Source organism: Cygnus olor, chromosome 20 (genome assembly GCF_009769625.2).
Source record: "Cygnus olor isolate bCygOlo1 chromosome 20, bCygOlo1.pri.v2, whole genome shotgun sequence".
NCBI lineage: Eukaryota > Metazoa > Chordata > Aves > Anseriformes > Anatidae > Cygnus > Cygnus olor.
The window spans coordinates 8,697,791-8,719,080 of NC_049188.1; the positions used below are offsets into that span (position 1 = coordinate 8,697,791).

At 48.8% G+C, this 21,290-nt stretch overlaps 1 protein-coding gene across 5 annotated transcripts in view; it reads left to right on the forward strand.

Moving 5' to 3' along the window:
• YPEL2 (yippee like 2) overlaps positions 1-5,897 on the forward strand; it is a 33,655-nt gene extending 27,758 nt beyond the window's left edge. For 4 of the 5 annotated variants that reach the window (XM_040532231.1, XM_040532230.1, XM_040532233.1 and 1 more), the window contains exon 5: positions 815-5,897. In XM_040532231.1, coding sequence (XP_040388165.1) covers positions 815-904 — 90 coding nt within the window. In that variant the 3' untranslated portion in view covers positions 905-5,897. The remainder of the gene's footprint in view (positions 1-814) is intronic. The other variant, XR_005813894.1, reaches the window with a different exon arrangement.
• The last annotated feature ends 15,393 nt before the right edge of the window (positions 5,898-21,290 follow it).

Genomic DNA, 21,290 nt, shown 5'->3' on the forward strand with positions numbered 1-21,290 from the left:
AGCAGTATCTAAACAAAACATTTATTGTGTCTGTGGTCTCTGGACAGAAATACTCTTTAAAGCCAGTTAAAAGGCTATAAAAAGTAAAGCATCAAAAATTGATGCAGTAGGAATCCATGCAGAAACACAGCATGGATCCCACAAATGGAGAAGGACACTAAGTACATAAATGGAGTTTATTGTGGAACAAAACACAGAATTTCATAAACGGAGCAGTAAGCTCAGGCCACTCCAGCAACAGAATCACATCCTCGCAGATGCGTTCCAGGCACGCAAACAGCACTCCTGAGCAGAGCTGAACTGCCTTGGAGGACGCAACCGAAATAAATAATTTGGGTCTCTGCTGGTTAGAGATCCCCTTGCTTTCCATACTTGTTTTGTTCTGCACTGTTGAAGCACCGCGTGGTGCTGTGACTGCCAGCACCCATCTGTGCAGAATGGGTCCTTCCCAGGTGCCCCTTGTCTCCTTTCCTACATGAAGCTTGCCATAACTGGGCTCCTTCCCTATGGTGGTGCTTTTACAGCTGGTTTCATCAGGGGACCTCAGCATTCCTAACAACACTACTAAATCCTCAGACCACCCTAGAGAGAGGCAGATTTTATTAACGATGATTCCTAAAGCGTAGTTCAAGGAGCGGTTGCTGTTAGCCTGCAGAAAGCTGCACGTTTACGTGGTGCCAGTTCCTTTTTTCATACTCTGAAGATGGGCAGGGTGCTGGTTTAATCCCTCCCAGGCTAGGATTGTACCAGCATTCCGGGATCTGTAACCGTGACTTTACCTTCCATATTGATCTCTTTCTTTCTCCTTTTTTAGGAACACGCTTTTGAAAGCAGCCAGAAGTATAAAGAAGGCAAATACATCATTGAACTAGCTCACATGATCAAGGATAACGGCTGGGATTGAGTGGGAAGAGCCCAGCCCTACCAGCGTGTAAGAGAATGCCATCCAACCGAACATTATATCCAAGAGTGAGAGAGTGACTGAACGCTTGGTTCCATGCATTTAGAGGCTCTGCAATCTGGGAGCATCTTCACACCCTTCTCCATCTTTATTGGTGACTGGCCTCTAAATTTCTGTCTCTCTGTCTCTTTGCTTTGTATCTGTTTGTGAGTTGACCCTGGCTGCTTCTCTCTCTGTTCTGGCGTTGGCTAAGAGAATGCACCGAATGCCCGACAGCCATTCCATGTTGACGAATGCTTACGTACAAACTGAAGCTGGCTCTGTGGTGGCAAGCTAGCAGCAGGTCTCGGTGCGGGAGGAAGACCTGAGTTTTGGGCAGGAGAAAGTGATAGGGGGTGGGGAGTGGGCCCACAGGGAAGTCATCGGAAGTGAAGCTGTAACTTCTCCTTTAAGTCCTGGTTAACCAAGGCTTGAAACTATCTACTTGTCTAAATGGACAGAAAAATACCTCACGGCTGCGTTCTCTCCGAATCGTAAAACCGCTGCTCCGCCGAGGGAGCTTTGGTCTAAGCCGGCTGAGCACAAGTCCTGACCAGTTCCCCTCTGCAGGCTAGTTGTGGATCTGTGTTTTGTTTGCTGTTCATGAACTTGTTGTGGGGGGGAGGAAGGCTGGAGAGATTCCCCGCCTCTCCTTTTCCTCTGTTGCAGAGGAGGTAGGCCGAACACCCCAACAGAGCACGGCTGTGGGAGCACCCTCACAGCTGGAGAAACCAAATCCTGACTCTTGAGCCCTTCAGAGAGGAGGAGAAAACCACTTAAGGCATAGGGAGGCTGGAACTGCAGCTTAGAAGATACAACAAAAGAAAAAAGGCGCATGCTAGGCAAGAAAGAAGAAATTAGGTAGGGGAGGATGAGGGCAAACGTAGTAACACAGGGTACCCCTTGACTTCTGAGCCTCTGCTGAACCTCCTCGGAGGTCTTTTACCAGTGGTTCACAAACGCAAGTAGGAAAATGCTGCTATGAGTATCTTCTTCTTAAATCCCAGGCCCCAGCCATCGGCTCTGCTCTTGGAGCCTGTCAGAGAAATGATGTGAGAGTGGAGAGAGGAGGGAGCAGAGGACCCCGACAGTTGTAGCAGTATTGCACAGGTGGATATTTCAAGCCATGAGGTATCCCCCCCGAACCTTCCCCCCTTTTCCCACTCCCAGAAGCCTGTTGGAGGTACAGGGGAGATGGGAAAGAAAAAAGAAATTAAATATCTGCCCCATGCCCCTGGAGTTGTTTGTGCTGTGGAGTTTAAAAGGGAGGGGTGGATGTGGACATGGTAACTGCAAGGGACGAGCCCTTCCTGTTTTAATTTTTTCCTATTAATTAGTGTGGACCTTCCCGAGGTGGCTGGTGGGGAAGGAGCATCGTGTGCGAGAGGGGAGCTGCGTTAGGCATAAAAGACAATGTGAAGTTTGCTTTGCAACAGTCCAGCCAGTATCTGGTGCATAACTCAAGACTATTTAACTGAATTAGTTTTATCTTTCTGAGTGAATTTCCTTTTTGTTTGTGGAATTCTTTCAAGTAGGTTAATCCACTGGGGGGAAATCTTTCTTAATCCAGAAGGAAAGAGTATTGTGCAGGGGTTTGTAACTCCTTACGAAACCGAAGCTTTGACATTGTAATCTCCTGTCTCTTGCCCCCACCCCCAAGATCTCTGAGCCGGGGATCAGGGCGGAGGGGCTGGCCACAAAATAATTTGCTGTTAAACGAAGGGGATGTAAGCAGAGATGCTGCTTCGGATCGGGATAGACTTCACACGTTGGATCCTTGTGCTGAAGCCCAAACCCGATGGCCCATCGAAGCAGAGGCTGTTTTTTCTCTTGAACCACTACTCCTGTGGCAGCCCGTTGTTACACCTCGCAGAGGGAAGGGAGCAGAGGCTATCTGTGGCTCCTGCAGTGAGTGGAAGTAGCTCGTTTTGTGGGCCTTTGCCCTTTCTGTTGCAGCTGTGTAGCTTCAGCTTTCATTTCAGGTTGTCTGCTTCCATCATCCACATTCCTGTAAGTGACAAAAATCTTGTAAAAATCAAAAACTGTGCAGTGCCCACTAACTTGTTGACACTGGCACTGGCCTGGTCCCATTTTCCTGTCCTTTGGTGATTGATCCAGGGCAACGTACTGGGTTTTGGCTAGTGCGAAGTAATGTGTATTCTTTGAAGAGCTCTTAGTTCCCCCAGACACACAGTATTTAAAGGGATCTGTTTGTACCTGGGAGAAGTAAGAAATAACCCCAAATGGTTAATACGAGATTGAAAAAAGACCATGCCCCAGCTCTTGATTTTATGTTGATAAAAACATAAAATAAAAACATAAAAATAAAACCATGTAGGCGATAGTGATCACCTATAGAAAGGATACCAGATACAAACGTTTTTGTCCTTATATTTGGGACAAGAAAGGATGATGTTAAATCAGATCAGGCTGTTTTTAACTGTTCACAGGGGTTACACTTTAAATGGCAACCAATCTAAGCTTGAATATGGCAAGATCTTAATCTGCTTTTAATTGGCTTTGTCTCATCAGCATCCACAGATTTACAGTTGCTGAGAATCTGGCCTCAAGTCCTGATGTGAAAAAACGTGTGTGCCTGTGAGTGCACACCGCACAGAGTTATCTCTAGACTGACTTTTCAGGGAGATAAGAAAAAACTGGCCTGCGAGGCTCGTTTGAGGCTTGTTCTCTGCTGAGCGTCCACCAGCTATGAAGTCCTTCCTGGGCTGCTAATCCCCTGCGACGTGCTGTGGTAGACACAAGACGATGCAGGGCGCTGGTGACCAGCGGGACGATGAGGTCTGTGTGCTGGTGGGTGTCACAGCACAGCCTAAATCGATGACTTGTAGAGCAACGTGTTCAGAGCATAACCAAAGACCCTCGCTGTCTGCATCCCCCAGTGTGTGAGCCAGCTGTAGCCAGGTCGTTCCCATCTGGGGAGATCAAGGTGGGACTTTTGTCTCCGAGCCGGAGATGTGGCCCGCAGAAGTCGCCTCCTCGGGCACCGAGCGCTGGCGGTGCTGCTCCGTGGGGCTCAGAAAACACCCGGAGCAGCCACTTCTGCCCCTCTCCTTGTGGCAGCCTCGTCTCTGGCAAGCTGCGAGCGCCCTCGAGTTTACATCACCCCAGGCTACCCCAAAGCTCAGACTTCAGTCAGTTTTAAATTTCTTGTGCTCTGGTGGATTATCTGGTGTGAAATCCTGGTCCCTGTAATAAATATTCAGATGATAATATATACAAAGCTGAAAAAAAAAAAAAGAAAAAAAAAAACACATTATCTTGTGAAATATACTTTTGTAAATAATATTTAATTTTTTAAAAAAATAATATATTTGGTGCTGTTTTCTCAGAGCCCCTCCCTGCGAGCACTTTTTTCGTTCTTTATAGATGATACTGTTTCCTTCTGTATTTGTTGGGAAATATGTCGAAAGGGAAACAAAAATCACGGTAGATGTCCTCTTGAGTCTATCCAGTTTCCCTCTGGACGTGGCAGGAGAGCAGAGTCCCTCCGGCCTCCGTCCAGCCCGGGCTCGGCTCCTGCACAGGCAGCACTGTCCGTGCTGGCGCTGACACAGGCAGGATGGGGCCTGGCTCCTGGCACCAGAGTCCGGAGTCGCTTGTGTGCTGAAATACCTTCCTGTCAATGTCGCAGATCTCCCCTTGCACCAGTATTGGCTGGAGTGAAGTAGATCCCGAGGCTTTAGAAAACAGGAGTGAATACAAGCTGCAGCCTCCGAATCGCTGCTTCCACTCGCTTGGAGGCGGCAGGGACGGAGGGTGGAGATTTCTGATGAGTCGTTGTTTTTAAACTAAAACATGAAGTCTTTGGACATGGATCCTGGTTTTCTTTGGGGTTCTTTGTTTGTGTGTTTGTTTGTTTTTAAACCAGGCTGCTACAAAACAAATCAGAGTAAAAAGTTTACCTCTCTGGCAGTAAAGTTCTTTTTTGTTGTTGTTGTTTTCCTTTCTGTCTTTAACCTACCCCCTGCTCCCCACTCTTCGTTTTTAATTCATTGGGTCTCTTGTTTGTCCTGAAGTGGACCAACAGCACAAACCACTGGACTGTGTTTTGCTGAGCAAGGAGCTGTTTTCAGTGCTGAATAACTGTTGCACGCTCTCTGATTCTCTGGTTTTGGTGCACACGATTTAAAAATATACAGAAAAAAAACAACCTACAATTGAAATTTGTTGTTCTTGTGATGATCATGTGAGAATTCTCTCTGTATGCATTTTTCTAACTGGTATGTGAGTGTATTAATCATGCATTTCACTGCACTTCCTTGTTTTGGGAGGAGCATCATGCTTCAGTGTGAACCAGTTTTTGGGTGACCAGATGACACCAGGCAGCGGGGGGGCAAGCAGATGTGCAAGAACCGGAGCTCAGCGCAGTGGGAAGGAGCTCTTCTCACCAGGTGAGAGGCCTCAGAAGTTAAATGCTCAGAAACAATAACGTTAGGCATAGGTTTGGAAGAATCATGTTCAAAAAGAATAAACAGAAGAGGGGAATAAAATCATACTGAACTCAAAAAAGAAATCAACATATTTAAATGCAAGCAGAATGGCATTGTGTATGGTAAAATCACAAATAAGCTATTCTCATAGTTACGAACTGTATGTATCCTTTGTTTCGTTTCTCGTAAGGAAATGGGAATGCTTTCCCCACTGACAAAACTAAAGGAGAATATTTCCAATACCAGCCTGTCTATTGATGCTCTTGTGTTTACAAATTGTGTATACTTTTATTTCTTTGATCTTATTTTAATTTTATTTTTGGCATATTTCTTCAGGTCATTTGCTTCAGTAATAAATGCAATTGTTTTCAGATAATTGGTTTTCACCTTTTCATGTATTTGTACATTGTATATAGTTCTACAGTATTAGAGGGAGGCGTATTGTTTGTCATATTTACAATATGTGTTGGTGCTCATTTGAGAAATAAAATTTTCAAGTACTAAAATGTTTCTTCCATGTTGCTATCTTATTCTCCTTTGCCATGTGCAAATTCTTAAATGACTGGAGGCAGCGAAATTTGGTTGTTAAGAAACGGTACCTTCAGCTTGCAAACAATTAAATTACACTCCAGCATTGGTAACGCTGGTGTGTTTGGGCATTTGCAAGCGCATTTTGCTTTAGCAGGAGAGAGCACAGGGGGAGGGTGATCCCTAAGTATTAAAATATAGAATAATTCCTCTCAATAATGGAGGGAGCTTGTCCATCGTGTGCATAAGCTGTGGCACTTCCATGAGTCATCTTTCTTGCCAGATGCAGCTGCGCCCTGCCGGCGCTCATCTCGTCCAGTGGCACTCACGCAACGCCAGGATCACCTCTCTGTGATGGGTGGTGTAAACGTACCTGTCTGTGGTGCCTTCGCCTCTAAAATCCGTGTTAAGCTCTGGTCAGATTGAGAGCAGTGCTCCATTTCAGGCGGTTCTGAACGGGCGCAAGCAGCTCTGCCGGGCTGCTTGGGAAGCCAAAAGGTTCTCCCCGTCTCTCTGTTTCCATCCTGTTCCAGACGAGCTCCATTAAAAGAGCAGCTCAGCAGGTCCCCATGTCCAGTGGTACACACAGGTGCCCGGAAACAGGCAGATGGAGGCTGAAATCCTATGGGCAGCACCCGCGGGTGGTTCTGGCAGGGCCACCTCCATTCCCCGGGGCTGCCATGACCTTTCCGGAGGACGGGCTATAAAGAGAAACGTGGCTCAGCGCGGGCAGCCCCCATCAGAGCCCGAAGTCACAATGATTTTTTCAGAAGACAATCACGGAGCTATAAATACCACGGCGCCAGTGGCCTTTAATCCTGGTGCAAGAGCAGTCGGACGCGCGGCGTGGGGTGGCTGCTGTCCCGGAGCCGGGCTGTCGGGTAACCGTGGCGGGGACGCCACACGTGGCTCCTGCCCTCCCGCTGGGACGCGGGTGCTGGGGGGATGCTGCGGGTGGCTGCCCTGCCATCAGTGCACCCTGTCCCCTTTCCTCCTCCTCTCCCTCTGATACCAAAGCACTTTATGACCCTTAATGACTTAACCCCTGTTTGGGGTGCGTGTCCTCCCCTCCTGAGCCCCACTTTCACAAAATTTAACTTTCCACCATTGGCAGTGCCCTTGGCTGCTTCTCCCACGGGAGCTGACTGCTCCTGCCCCAGCCAGGGCATTTTCGTGCTGACAGGAAGAATTTACAGGAGCGCTTCCAGGCTGCCAAACGCGGGGGATATTTTTACCCAGCTCCAGCCTGGGGAATAAATAGCGGTGAGGCCAAGAGACGCGCCATGGATGCAGCCTGGCTGCGATGGAGACGTCCCCCGGAGGGTGGCTGCCCCCGGAGAGGTTTCCTCGGCCTCTTGGTGTGGGTTTTGGGGCAGGGCAGTGCTGGTGCCCAGCAAGGCCAGGTGGCACCAGGAGCCTTTGCTGGGGACATCACGGCAACACCACCCCCTTGCACCCGCGGCGCTTGGGTGCCGCTTTGAGCAGGCTCCAAAAAAATGTTGGCGCTGTCGGTGAAAAAGGGGAAGATGTCAAAAGCAGAATGGTGGTGTGAGAAACTGCTAAAAGCTGAAATTTTCTTTTTTCCCCTCTCTCACAGGAAACGCTTTGCATCCTCTGAAATTTTGGGTTCAGCTGAAAATTCCAGTGTTTTCTGTACAAAAAAAAACACAAGGAGATGTCCCAATGCGCCCCATTAAGTGTGGCTCAGGCCCCAGGCAGCTGCGGCGGGAGCTGCCCCTCGATTTGTTCTCCTTGTATGGAAACTTCTGCTTAGGTGAAGTAAAAGGCTGGGGGAAAAAATATAAAAAAGGCTTCCCCAGGGGCCCAGCCTCGCCCTGTGGAAATGTGTGCCCTTGGTAAAGAAATTCTGTGCAAGTTTTTGGATGCTTTACAGAAATAACAGAAAAATATAGGAGCGTGCTTTTATATAGCTCTGCTTCCTCATCAGGCTCAGGCTGGTGTTTTCTTTTCCACTAGGACAAGGCTTTTCCCATAATTGTGCTATTTTTGTGAAGGTTTCAGGGCAGAAATCGAGGGCCCCTCCTCGGCGGGCCTGAGGAAGCCCTGAGGAAACGTAGCTGTGCCCATCGCGGCCTCCCCGGCCCCACGTTTTGATGGTTGCCAGAGGAATCGGGGCCTACTTGTGCCGGGTGCTGCTGGGCTCTGCACCTCGGGCCCCATCCCAGGACGGGTTTTGTGGCCATGGCCCAGGCCAGCTCCCCTGCCCAGGGCCATGTTGTCCCAGGGATGGGCCTCTGTTGCTTGTTGTTGTTCATTTGAGCTCAGATTTCTTCCTCAAACCAGCTCCCGAGCACCTTCCAAGCGCAGAGCTTTGGGTCTGCCTGCTAGCTGGGCCTTGGTGCTGTTTTGGGGGATTTCGAGGTGTTTTCCTGTGGGTGCAATGTGGGCGGGCCTGTGCTCAAGGCATCACTCTTGTCACCCAGATGCGTGGCGTGGCGCTGTGCGCCCTGTGCTGCTTCTGGCAGTGCTACAGTGCCTGTGTCTTGCTGGCATTATTAAGTTACCTCATGAAGGAGGAGAGATTGTGCCTGGCGTCCCAGTGCCCATGTTTCCTGCTTTTCTGCGAGCTCTCTCGCAGCGCAGAAGCACCCTTTCAAATCAGAAAGCCGTGCAGGGGCTGTGATAGGGGCAATCGTTCACGTGGATCCCGCGGGCAGGGCTGTGAGGGTGAATTCCACCTCTCGAACACCGGTGCCCGGTGGGGATGAGCTCCCGCACCCATGGAGCTGCTGCAGCCACACGGCTCCTCCACTGCTGCAGGCACCTGAGCCATTAGCAGCAATGTCATTTATTTAATGCCACTCGTTTAGTCGCAGCTACGTCATGCCCGGCGTTTACAGCCGTGACTGCTCACATGTCCCTTCCCACCCACTTGGTGTCCCTGAAAGCCAGGGGTTGTCAGCTTGATCCGGGGGTTTCGGGAGCTCTCTGTTCTGGGGGCTCCTGCCCTGCAGATGGGGCCATGGTCCCCCCTCCTCGCTTCCTCTCCTATTCCCAGCAGCCTCAGCCAAACAAGGGGATTGTCCAGCTTCCTTCTTCCACACGAGTCAAGCAGAAATGATCTCTTGCTGACGGACAGACGGACAAGCCACAACTTGCACAAGTGCTGGCTTCATGGTGTAGCCCAGATTTCTCACAGGTTGGGGACAGGCTATGTGAAAGCACAGGATCCAATAACACTTTTAAAGCCAAAAAAATAATAATAATAATTTTGATTTCTTTCCTTAACCAACAGTGGGTCTAGAGCAACTCCTTTGGCCGAGTGAACAGCCCGATGTAGTGGTTGTCTCTGGCTGTACCCCAAAGCTGGCAGCTCGGCTCACTTTGTGACACCCCGGTGGGCTGCCCCTGCTCCAGAGGGACAGGATGGAGCCCGGCCCTGCTCTGTGAGCTCCTGAGCTCCATCCCTTCTGCCAAACCTGGCTTCCCCGGCCTGCAGTGAAGTGGGCTGGCTGTGCTCTTTGTACCTGTGGTCCCCACTGCAGCCCAGCTCTGAAGGTCCACCTCTGCATCCCATGTCCTGGCTTCTCAATCAGAAAAATCTGGGAAATGGGCAGGGTTCAAGCCTCAGGGCAAAACCATTGCTGGAGATGCTGGCTGACAGAGGGGAGCATTTACTTCAGATTAGCTGCCCAACAGCAAGAAAACCTATTTTGAACCAGAGACTGGAAACATTTGGGCTAACCCCAGGTGAAAGCTGATTAAAGGCTCGGAGGCGCAGATCTGGAGCGTGTCCTGTCGGTCCGCAGAGCCCCCAGCTGCACCGCAAGGAAACGGGGCTCAGCACCAGGGCACTGGGGCAGCGTCCCCTGGCCATGCTGATGGGGCCAGGACCTTGCTGTGCCACGAGCCCGGCTCCGTCCCCGGCTGCTCCCGCTGCGCCCATTCAAAGCAGCGTGAGCGGCTTCTTGCTGCGGGCAGGAACTGGCCCAGGGTGAGGAGCTCAGTGGTGTCCGGCACTTTTACATCCTCCACCTCCTGCTTTTCCTTTTTGTTCATGCATTATTAAATTCCCCTTTGGGGTGATCAAAAAGGAACAAAAAGGAGTTGGCTGCTTAAGCAAGGAGCGACTATTTAAACTGTGGAGTTTGACATGTTCTGGGTTACAGCTGAAATTGCCAAAACAGGCAAAAACACTGCTCTGGTCAATGATAAACAGAAGGCACAGCACAGCTCTGCGATTCCCAGGGTGCTGTAGGGGCTTTTGTTGCACAAAGTGCATGGAGCTGAACGCTGACCCTTGCTGGGAGGAGGGCAGAGCTTTGTGCTCCTTCCAGGCTGGCGAGCGCAGGCATCGCTGGCACTTCAGCGAGGGGTCGCCTGAATTGGCGACGTGGCAGTGAGTGTGTTTGCCCTGTCCATATCCAAGCAAAATATTTAGACTTTGGCCACTGCTTTCAGGGTCCTGTAAATTAGTTGCAATCAGGGAAGCGAGCCCCCGTGGGGTTTATGACCTGCGTGGGCAGCCCTGCAGACTGGTGCTGGCCTGTAGGGTTGGGCCCTCTTGGTTTAAACCTTTGCTTTTATCCATCTTTGGTTTAAACCTTTGCTTTTATCCATCTTGCCCTTGAATTGCTGCAGAAACGCGGCACAACAGCAGCCCCTTGTCCGAAGCTCACAGCTTCCCAAGCACACGACCCTGCAAACAGATGCCAGGTCTTGTGCATTGCAGCTTGCAAAACCACAGTGCTTCCTATAGGTATAAATGCTGAATTCTTCAGCTGTAGCACGCCTGGCACTGCCAAATGCTGCTGTGCCGCTGCTCCAGCTGGGTAAATATTAAGCAGGCTGGAGCTCAACTCTGGGCAGTGCTTCGGCAAACAGCATTCAGTTTAAACACAATGTAATTTCCTTTCCAGAAAAATATTTACTTACCTCTCTGGTCACTCTCGAATTGAAAGCACATTTAAAGCAGGCTTGTAAGGAATTGCTTAGATTAGATTTTTTATTTTTCTCTAAACTAAAAAGGGGGGAAGTGAGCAGGCTGTGCGAGGAGCGGCTGTGCCCTGCAGCTTTCTAAAGCCCTTGCTCCAGGTGTTTATGTGCTGTGGCACATAAATCACACCTCGTACCATGAGCCCTTGTATCTAATCGGGGCTCTCAGTGTTTAAAATACTGCAGAGCCCTGGCTGTGCAAACAGCCCCGAGCACGTCCTGCCCCCCGTGCCCACCCACACCAAGCAAAGTCCTGGGCGAGCTCTGCATGCAAACCCTCGTTTGCATACATTTGCGTACATCTGAATGCAGAAGGTGAGGTGGGAGTGATGTTTCTACTTACTGATGCTCAGCCACCTCCCTGGGCCATACAGGTGGGGAGCGATTCGGGTACCGGCCGGGCAGGCTGCCATTTCCCCGAGTATTTATGCCCTGCACCAAATCAGAGTTCCCTGTGCCAGGAAGCGCCGCAGCTTTCTGTGCAGTGGTTCAGGGAACACCAAAGGCAAATTCAGCTCCACTGGCAGTCAGCAGTGCTCCCCGCAGCAAGGGAGATGTCCGATGAGTTAAATATGGTTTTAGGAATTACTAGTTTTTATGTCTCTTTGGAAAACTAGCTCCGACCAGTCATTTTCTTCCCAATAAATGCAAAAGGTGCCACTAAATCTCATTTTTAAAAAGCCCGGCCCATAACCTGAGACACCTGGCCACTTCCCCTCACCCGGCCTGAGCTTGTGTCATGAAATGAGCCCAGAGCACCCAGCCCTGCCCAGGCTGGGGCTGTATGGTATCGTAGCAGCCTGGCTCTGACCGCGGGCAGAAGCAGCGCTGGTCTGGATGCACCCGGAGCCCTGTGCTGGGGATGTGCAGGGCAGCGCGAGCCCTCCTCAGGCTGAGCTGTGCCCCCCGACGTCGCTATTTTTGCCCGGATTAGAGGGAAATTAAAATTAATCCTCAGAGTTCAGGGAGATCTCTGGGGTTTAGCATTTTTTCCTGATCGTTCGTTATTTTTAGCAGCCGCTTTTTATTTTTAGCATCTCGCAAGTGCTGCAGGTACTTGAGCTCCCGCCCCACGTCCTCATCACTGCGTGGGCACCGGCGAGCTCAGCAGTCGGCCCCGTCTCCCTCCCTCCCACTGCCCCACTTCGTTAGCTTGAATCCTTGAATCTTTCTGCTGCATCACGTCTTTGCTTCCCGTATTAGTGTTTTAGAGAGAAAAACCCTTCCTGTGAGCAGCGAAGGGCAACTTCTCCTCTCCCACTCCCTTGCTCTGCATGGAGACGTGGCCTACATGGGAAGCAACCCACAAATTTCACACTTGGAGATCAAAGGACTGAAAACGTTTGATCTCCTTACCTTTTTAATTGCTACACCCCCAGCAGCCTGCCCAGGGCACAGGACTGTGCCCCGCAGGCACCCAGCCCGGGCTTCGTGTGTGGCCACGGGGCTTGGCGTCCTTTAAGATCAACCCATGCAGGTGTCGTTGTTGAACGCAGAGGTTAATATTTAATTAGACACTATTTCTGTCAGATGACAGACACCGTGAATGGTGCCTGATCCTAGAGCCGATCGCAGCAGCCCAGTGTTTTCTATTTCTGTTCAGGACGTTCACACAAGCAGGCGATGCTGCCTCCATCTCGGGGGACAGGGTTTGCATCTGTAAAAGCACCAAACGTGCTCATTCCTCGCCCCTATTTTGCACACCACTCCCGTTTTGCACCGCAGATCGTTCCTGTACGTTTGCTGCTGCGCACCTGTAAGCCCGGGGTCTCTTTGGTGGCTGCTGCAGCTGCCCTGCTGCCGAGCACGGGCCGAATCTCTCCTGGCCTGGGTCTGCCACCTCGCCTCTCCCCGCGTGCCGCGGGCTGCACGTGAGCGGCCCCGCTTCGGGCGGCAGTGAGGATTGATTTCTTGATTACAGTCTAATGCGTGGTATAATTAAGGAAATCCTCACGCTTCTGAAAGTCATTAGGAGACGGTTAATTGGGATGGGGCTGGGAGCTGCCTGCTGCGGGGGGGGGGGCACATGGTGGCTCCCCAGGGCTCGGAAATATTGCGAGCTGCAGCTGCCGCTCCTGGTCCTGGCCAGCCACTCGGGTTTGGTTTTATTTTTTGCATCTTTTCTTTTTTCTTTTTTCACTTTATTACATATTTGAAGACTGTTTCCATGTCTCTCTCCAGCCTTTCCTCCTCCAGTCTTGGCACAGATCGTATTTGCCATATTTCTGCTCATCGCCGGTGCTTTTCTCCTGATGCTTCCCAGCCCGACAGGCAGCGCCCCGAGCTGTGCACCGCGATCCAGCCTCAGGATGCAGGGTGCAGGATGCTCCTTTCCCAGCCGTGCTATGCCCTGCTCCTGGCTGTAACATTTTACGAAGGTGAAATTCTACCTGCAGCCTACCAGCTCCCAGTGGTTTCTTTTCCTTGATAACTTCTCCCTGGTTTTGCACTCGTTTTCTTGTTTGGGACATCAGAAGAGGTGCCAGACTGCCCCGGGGGTTGCAGAGCGGTGCCAGGGTAATGCAGAAATCCGTAGTTCATGCTGGGAGTGGGTGGCTGCATCACAAACCGGTTTTATTCGTGAAGTGTTAATCGAATAGTAAATTGTAGATCTGCTAAGTAGATGGGGTGAAAAGATCAATTCACAGTAGGCAGAGGAAACCGTACTTCAAGGCAGAAAAAACTAATTAGGGAAAAAACAGTATTTCTGTCAGTGTGCACTAGCGTGAGTTACTAACGTGTGTACTAGACGTGTCTGATGAGCTTTTCATGTGGAAATTATTACAGATGGATGGATTTTCAGTCGCACAGATGCATAAGTGCGTCGTGCTTGTGGAGTTTGGTTTTGCTCACCCTGCAGTGCCGTGTAAAACTGCTGCAGCATCATAAGCATGTGGGTGGCCACTGAAGAAAGGGGGGAACTATGACAATAATTTTTTTTGGTCGTGCCTTGGAACAGAAGACAAACGGGAATCTGACCACATCCCCTGGCACTCGGCAGTGATTTGAAATCCACAGCACGCGGTGTGCTGAGGCAGTGTCCTGCACTGCAAGGAGTGGGACCAGCAAGCGCTAATTCTGATTTTTTAATGCATCATGAACCAGCTTACTGGAGTCTATCCGGTGCTGCATCTCAGTTAAACGTCTCAAAATGCAGGGAAAAAAAGAACAGATTTCAAATTATCATCAGCAATGCAGTTTACCCAGGGTTTGAATGTGATGGAGAAGTTCTAAATCCCGGAGTGAGTGACAGATTCAGGTGGCAAATACTCTGGAAAGAGGCCCAGTGCCGGTGGTCGCGGCGGTGCCAGAGGGGCAGGGTGCGGCCCTGCAGTGCCTGCGAGAGGCTGAACTGGAATCCCACATGCTGCGAAAAGATCTGATCCCCGACACAGGCTGCGCTTTCAAGGTCATTTCGTTCTGCTTCAAGGTGCAGGGAATTGTATTTCTGAGCTTTTCCAGATTAAGGGACATATGAGCAGCAGGCCTGAATTTCTCCTTGGCTTTTTGTGGTTTTTGCTTAGGCTTGGAATGTCAGTCAAGATGCTCGTGTTTAAGTCAGGAAACCTGGACTGTGCACAAACACCAAGAGACACCCCCTTACAGGGCAGTTTGCTGCAGAGCATTTCATACACAGTGCAAGACGTGCTGGACTTAGGTACCTGCTCCATCCAGTCTGGGATGGATCCAGCACTGCACCACCAAGGTCTCAGGAGCGTCAGGCTTTACCTGGGCTATGTAACAGGGAGCCCAGGTAAAGCACAAAGGTTCCTTGTACAAAAAATAGCTAATGCTCCCCTAGCCCTGGCAGTGAGACAAGCCAGTACGAACCTCTGAGTGCCTTGGACACCTGAAAGTACAGCTCATCTGTACCAAGTTCTAGCACTCTTACCCAAAATAATCTGTAGTCTACCCAGTTAAAGAACTCCTTCAGCTCCTCAACTCCACATATGTGGGAAGCACAGTGCTCAGCATTGGTCATCACTGAGTGAGTCTAGATCAAATAGAGCGAAACAGTTCTGATGCTGAAGTCATTAAATCTTTGGCTAAGCTAAAAAGGCAGAGTGAATAATGTTTTTAATATGCTCAGGAAATCCTCCATATCGGATGAGATCAGAAGAAGCCATTAGCAAGGATGGACGGGGATTCTTCTCCAAACAAAGGCAGATACTGAGTAACTGCAGTTCTATAAACACAGCATCACTTAGAATATTCAATAATTCACCCAGCATCTGGGAAAACATCAAAACTTTGTATTTAATATAAAGGTGGATGGGTGAAAAATAATTAGGACCCTTACAGTTCCACACTTACTTTTCTAATCCGTATTGTGCTCAGACCATTATATATTTAAAGGGTTTATTCTGTGCTAATGGGAATGGTATTGCCAAATTCATCTCATGCTTAGAGAAGAGCCTTCACCGCCTTTGTTCTTCTGAATTAAAGGACAGAGGCAAGGATTTTTCTGAATACCCTCTCTTTTATTTTTTCATAAAAGCCTAAAGAGACGCTTGTTTTACAGATTACATCTTCTTTCTGACAACAAATTCCACTTTGTCTAGAGAGAAAAGATGAGAAAACAGCAAAACCTGTAACTTAATATAACACTACATGCTGAGATAGCACAGGTTTTCATTAGCTCCTAATAGCAGAGGAGCATTTGAGTGGTTCTCAAGCATCCGTTAACCCTAAAAACACCACTAAAGCACAAGAGCAGTGTGATAACAATTTTATGGGGAGCAAATATGCGGTCAACTTATCCAGCAGCCCACAGCTCTGCCTCCAAGCACCTTTCAGATTAGCTGTTAGCCAACCTGCTGTACGTCTCCTTCGCTTAATGTCGTGCTATAAATCACAGTGTACAATTTAAGAAGGAAGTCTGTGCTGGGCTAGCAGTCGTCATTGCTAGTAATGGACTCAAGCTGCAAAATTTGGATTCAAAGCTCAGAGCTGTTTGGATTTAGGGTTTTAGGTTGCCCATTATAGAAATAAGAAACAGATGGGATTTGCAGGCCCGGTTCGGACTCCACACTTCTCATAAGGTCAGTGTTGTTTAAACCAAATCAGATTTTAAGTCAGACTCATTTCTGCCCGTGCCCGCTTGTTGTGTGAGTGGCGCAAAGTATCCCCAGGGCCAGAGTCATTAAAATACCAAGTATGCTCTGTATATCTCAGAAAAGGAATATTACTGCTGGTTCTGCAAGCAAAGTGAAATTAGTGGCAATTGGGAACATTTGTAGGCAGGGCCAAAAAGGTCCTTAGCATGCATTTATACATCAAGGATTCTGTATTTTTAGAGCTTTATAGTTGAGGAACTTAAAATATCCCCTTTTCCTCTCACAAGGCTCTGTGAGACGCATGGAAGTGCTTGCCATATCCTTACCAATTTGCAGAAGAGCACACCTTGCCTTTGTCTGCTGCAGACTGTCGCTCTTGGGGCAGGACTGGCAGAGCGTTTCACTCGGACGGCTCGCCACATGAGGCTGCGGCTTCCTCATCTTTTCAAACTGAGCCTCGGTATCTTCCCTCTGGAAGAATCACTTCAGCTGAACAAATTACTAAATTTAGTAGTGAAATAACAGGCTCAGATTGCATTTTGCTGAAGGTCAGATTAGAGTATCTAATGGTTCTGTCTGGCTTTCACATCTAAATGCCATTTGAAATAAGGCTGTTGAGCACCTTTCGGTCTGTGTCGGTGTGCAACTGTGCTTTGCCCTTGTGTGTCACTACCAGTAACAACCCAGTAATTCTGCGATTCCTGTGAAAGGGGAACTTCCTGGGGGACTTTCACTGGTTCCCAGTGCCTTGTGGAGATTATCTAGAAGAAGAGATTTACAGAAGCACAGAGTTAAAGATTCACAAGCAGGTGTTATCTCAAATGCTGCGCAGCTCATATCCATGCCAACAGATCATGGACAAAATACATAAGCTGCTCTTCCCAGGGTGTCTATTCAACAGGCCAGCTGCTTTTGTCACGGGTGCACGAAACGGGAGTATCTAATAAGGAAGCACTTTGATGTCACTGAGCCTAGCTGCCAGACCAGCTGCGACAAGGGCGATGCCTTGGGACACCGCGCTGCGATGCTGCAGGGAATAAAGAGCTAAGGAGGGCAAATGTTCAGTCTTTAAAGGCTTCCAGCCTAATGTAGGATTAGTGGAGAGAAAATGGACTGCACATTAAAATTCATGAAGGAATACAATTTAAGATCTATGAATAACAGGGCCACAATTACGCAGGGCTGGGGATTTGGTTTTGTTTTAGTTTTTCCAGTGGTGGTGGAAGAACGAAGCCATTAGCGGGACGTGTGTGGCTGTCGTGGGCTCTGCCTTTGTTGCTGGGTGCTGTGGACATCCACAGCTGATGATACTGAAGGGTTAAACATGGGGACAAGAGGAAATTGGATAATGCAACCGCTGCTCCATAGATTCATAGAAGAAATACAAGTTTTTTGTGGTCTGTTTGGTAGGCCCAATTCTTTGTTCCTGGATCTGAAGGCCACATCTGAGGCAAGGAGACACCTCAGCGGTGGCCGGGCCTAACAGGCCTGTGAGCTGCTCATGGTGGCCCAGAGGAACGTGTCATGAAGGGGACCACAAGAGGCAATGAGGGGAATTTTGACCAAAAAGATTTCCCAAGGGTTTCTGGGGGACCCTGTCTCACTGGGAGAAGAAGCTCCAAAGCAAGGCTATGGAAGGAAGTGGAAGATGGACCTGTATTCACAGCTGACCCTGTGGGTCATGGGAAGGCGAGGAAGGCAGTGGGTGCATGCAGCTCATCACCACCTGATTTTGGGAGAGCATGGAGAGATCTGGGTTTTTTCTTAATGACTCGCTGTGAGAGAAGCTCAGGCCAGGGGTTAACTCTTCCCCCACAGTCCCCTCCGTGAGCACTGAGGCTGTGAAAACAGTCAGCTGCCTTGTTCTACAGTCCTAATATAGAACAAAAGTGTAGTATTTTGTTCTAGATTGAACAGTTGGGGAAATAAAACTACTTTGGGTGATAGGAGGTGCTGCCACATACACAAGAGGAAAATTCCAAGACAGTTTAGGATATCTGCTTATTTTGCTCTCATAGAAATATATATATAAATCATAGCTGTGGTGCACTCTAATGGGAACATAGAGTAAATTACTGATTTATCACATCTGATAAGGAAGTCAGGAGAACAATAATCTTGTCTAGTACACAGAAATAGATTAGAAGCCTCCCACGGGCTGTAACAGAAGTGTAGGCGTGAGGCGTTCCTAAAATCACCATGAGCTTTCAGTGCCACAGGTACCACAGGACTAGAGTCAGGGAAATGCTTTGGGTGGAGGCCCGTGGCTTGTACGAGCGCCATGGGATCATTCCTGATATACAACCCCTCACCTGCCTGCTGTGTGTGAGCTGGCTGACGGGCAGACGGACAGACCATGCCCTGTGTGAGAATGAGGACAGCTGAGCCACGCCGAATCCTCCCGGCCTGCGACCTTTTTGTGCGCGCTGGCACCTGGCAGCAGCAGCAGCAATCACTTGTGTGCGGCCTCAGAAACAGCTGCGGGTCTGACACGTCTGACACTGTGGTTAAATTTAAAAAGGGTGATGCAGGAGTACGTGTGAGGGTGGTAAATTAACAAAATTAATTGCTGGCCCATCATAGACCGACTTGAAAGAAAACAGGGTTTTAAGAGAAACAGTTGGGGCTTGTAGTGGGCAAGCCAGGTCTCTTCTACCGAGCACAGCAAGGTTTGTGCAGAAACGTTCGCAGAGCTGGGGTGCTGAGATCTGATCCTGCACCTGTGGCTCGCTGCCGGCCAGATCCTGGCTGTGGCCATGAGCAGGCAAACCTCAGGTGCCCTCAGGCAGGCACAGGCCTCGGTGCATACAGCACAGTGCTGCCTCCCCGTTCTCCTTTCCTGCAGTATTTTTTAGCAGAAACCTGTGAAGGCGTCTCTGAGTAACCTGGCTGTTCTGGCAGACTGTGGGCTCTTGTTTTCTGTGGAGCTAAGCGCAAGGCAAATCTATTCGGTATGCGGGAGAAAGGCTAAGGCGTCTGATCTTGTCTTCAGAAAGAAGCAATCTGTAACAAGCGGAGGAAAATTTGAAATAAAACTTGTCAATTCATAAATGTTTTGTGGCAAGGCATTCTAAGATAGCAGATGGCAGTGTAAAGGGGCTTTGCTTTTTGCTGTGTCTAACACCTTCTTTCTCTGTTTTAAGAATAACGCTTTTCCAATAACAGCTCAGAGCCAGTGCCACAGAAATCCTGGCTGACAGAAGAACTGCTGGTCGGCTGACAGGAGCACGGCTTGTGGGAACTTTGGGCTATGCTCTTTGTCAGTAGTGAAATTAAAGCTTGGGGATCTTTCTTCTAAAACATGGCCCTACTTTCCACAGGCACAAAGCAATTATCTGTCTTCACTTGCTCAATGTAATTAATAGATGTGGTTTCCTTCACAAGCATCAAGGGATGCCATGTTCATCATGGAACGGACTGCTCTGTCCAGAGCAAGGACAAGAAAATTCCTCAGGAATCTGGGCCTCTCCTCTGGGAAGAGCAATAAATCTGTTGTGCACCATGAGGGATTGGAATATTCACCATATCCCATTATCTCTCTGCTTGTCGGAAGAGAAAAGATATCCGCTGCTCAGAAACGAAAAAAGACATCCTCAGGGGTAATTCAGTACAGGAAGCTGGCAGAGCTGCAGCCCTCTATCACCTTTACATGTAATTTGCAATTATGTGTAAAGCTAAACCTTAGGAAAAGAGCAATTTCAGTCTTCCTGGCTAGCCTGAAAGTCACCATGCTACCCTGTGTAGCACAGTTACTGACAGAGCAGCTGTGTGGGTAGAGATGCAGTTTTACAGAGTTATTAGAGCAGGGAATTGTGCTGGGATTACTGGGTTCTTCTACCAGCTCTGCCTTTGATTTGTGGTGTGCGCAGACCCCTTAATTTGTTTCTGTTTTCCCCATCTGTGAAACCGAGATAACATCACAAGGGAATTGTAGAGTGTGATTCATTAATGTTTATTAGACAGAGGGAAATCCTTAAATGAATGGCACTGTATTCCAGGAGGACAAAGTTCAGGACCGCAAAGAGGCTGATTAAACTCAAATCTGCTATTCCCAGGCTAGGAGGACAAAAAAGAAAATTGAAAAACCTTACCTACCCCTGTGCGTGCCAAAAGCAGTTTGTGATTTAAATAGAATCAAGTAGAATGTGCATGTCTGCATGCATTCATACATACATATGTAGCTATGAAAACCATATAATAATGTAATAAAAATTATCAGTAAAAGACTACCAAAAAGCCTGTTTGAAGTTTCCAGTAGGAAATAGTAAAGCAGTGTATATGATCACCATTAACTGAGCAAGTTACTAGCGGCAACTCAGCATTAGTACATCGTGAGGAAATAAATATGAAACGCTTTCATAAAGGCAGCATACAGCACATTGACATGTTCCATTATGTACCTAAGTGAACAGAGATATAGAATGGTTATAGCAATCTTACTGCCGGGCTGATGTGCTTCTCATGCTTATAGAACAGCATCTAAGTTATTGTAGGTAATTGCTACAGGTCAGCCTCAGACAGAAATGGAAGATCTATGCCAGCAGAATGCCTAAACACCTTTAATGCTGTCCAAAGTATGAATCTTCATGTTAGTGCATGCTGATTGTTTGTCAGCAGCTGGTGGACAGTTTTTGTAGCTTTGGAGAAGGGATTTGTCTTTCTGTTATTTATTTATTTATTTTGGGCGGGGCGAAGATTGTTGCAAACACCTCAAAGTAATAAACCCAGGGACATAATACCAGGTATCTTTTGTAGCTGTAGTACTGTAATGAAACACTTCCTGCACTGACCTCTTCTCTCTCGCTGTATTAATAAGGCTGGGCAGAAAACATCTTATCTGCCATGACTACCATGCCGGTTTCTAGACAGACTAAACAAATATTTATAGGGTTTAGAAATATCTGAACTGGCAACAGTGGGGACTGAGGTAATATTTTCCCAGGTCCAGAGTGCTTCGCAAGCATTTCCTGGTCATCCCTCACGCTGAGGCCTGAGCCAGCAGGTGAATATTTCTCCCTTTGTGTCAGAGGCACAAACGGAGGCAGCTGGCAGTAAATGGAGTCAGTAGGTGGCCTAATTCGGGCTGACACGATGACAAACGCACGGTGCGGCTCTCACCCCAACGGAGGGTGAAACATTAACATCTGTGCGACTCTCACCCCAGTGGAGGGTGAAACATTAACATCCTCAGGGCCCCTATGGGAAAGGACATCACGGTGTAGACAAAGCACGGTGCAGAAACTGCGCGTTGGCAGGAATTTGTCGCAGCAGCCATGCTCAGTCTGGGGATTGGGATTGCAGCCTGGCCTCATGCGTTAAGCGTTCATCGCTTGCCACCTTCAGGCCATGTCTGAATTC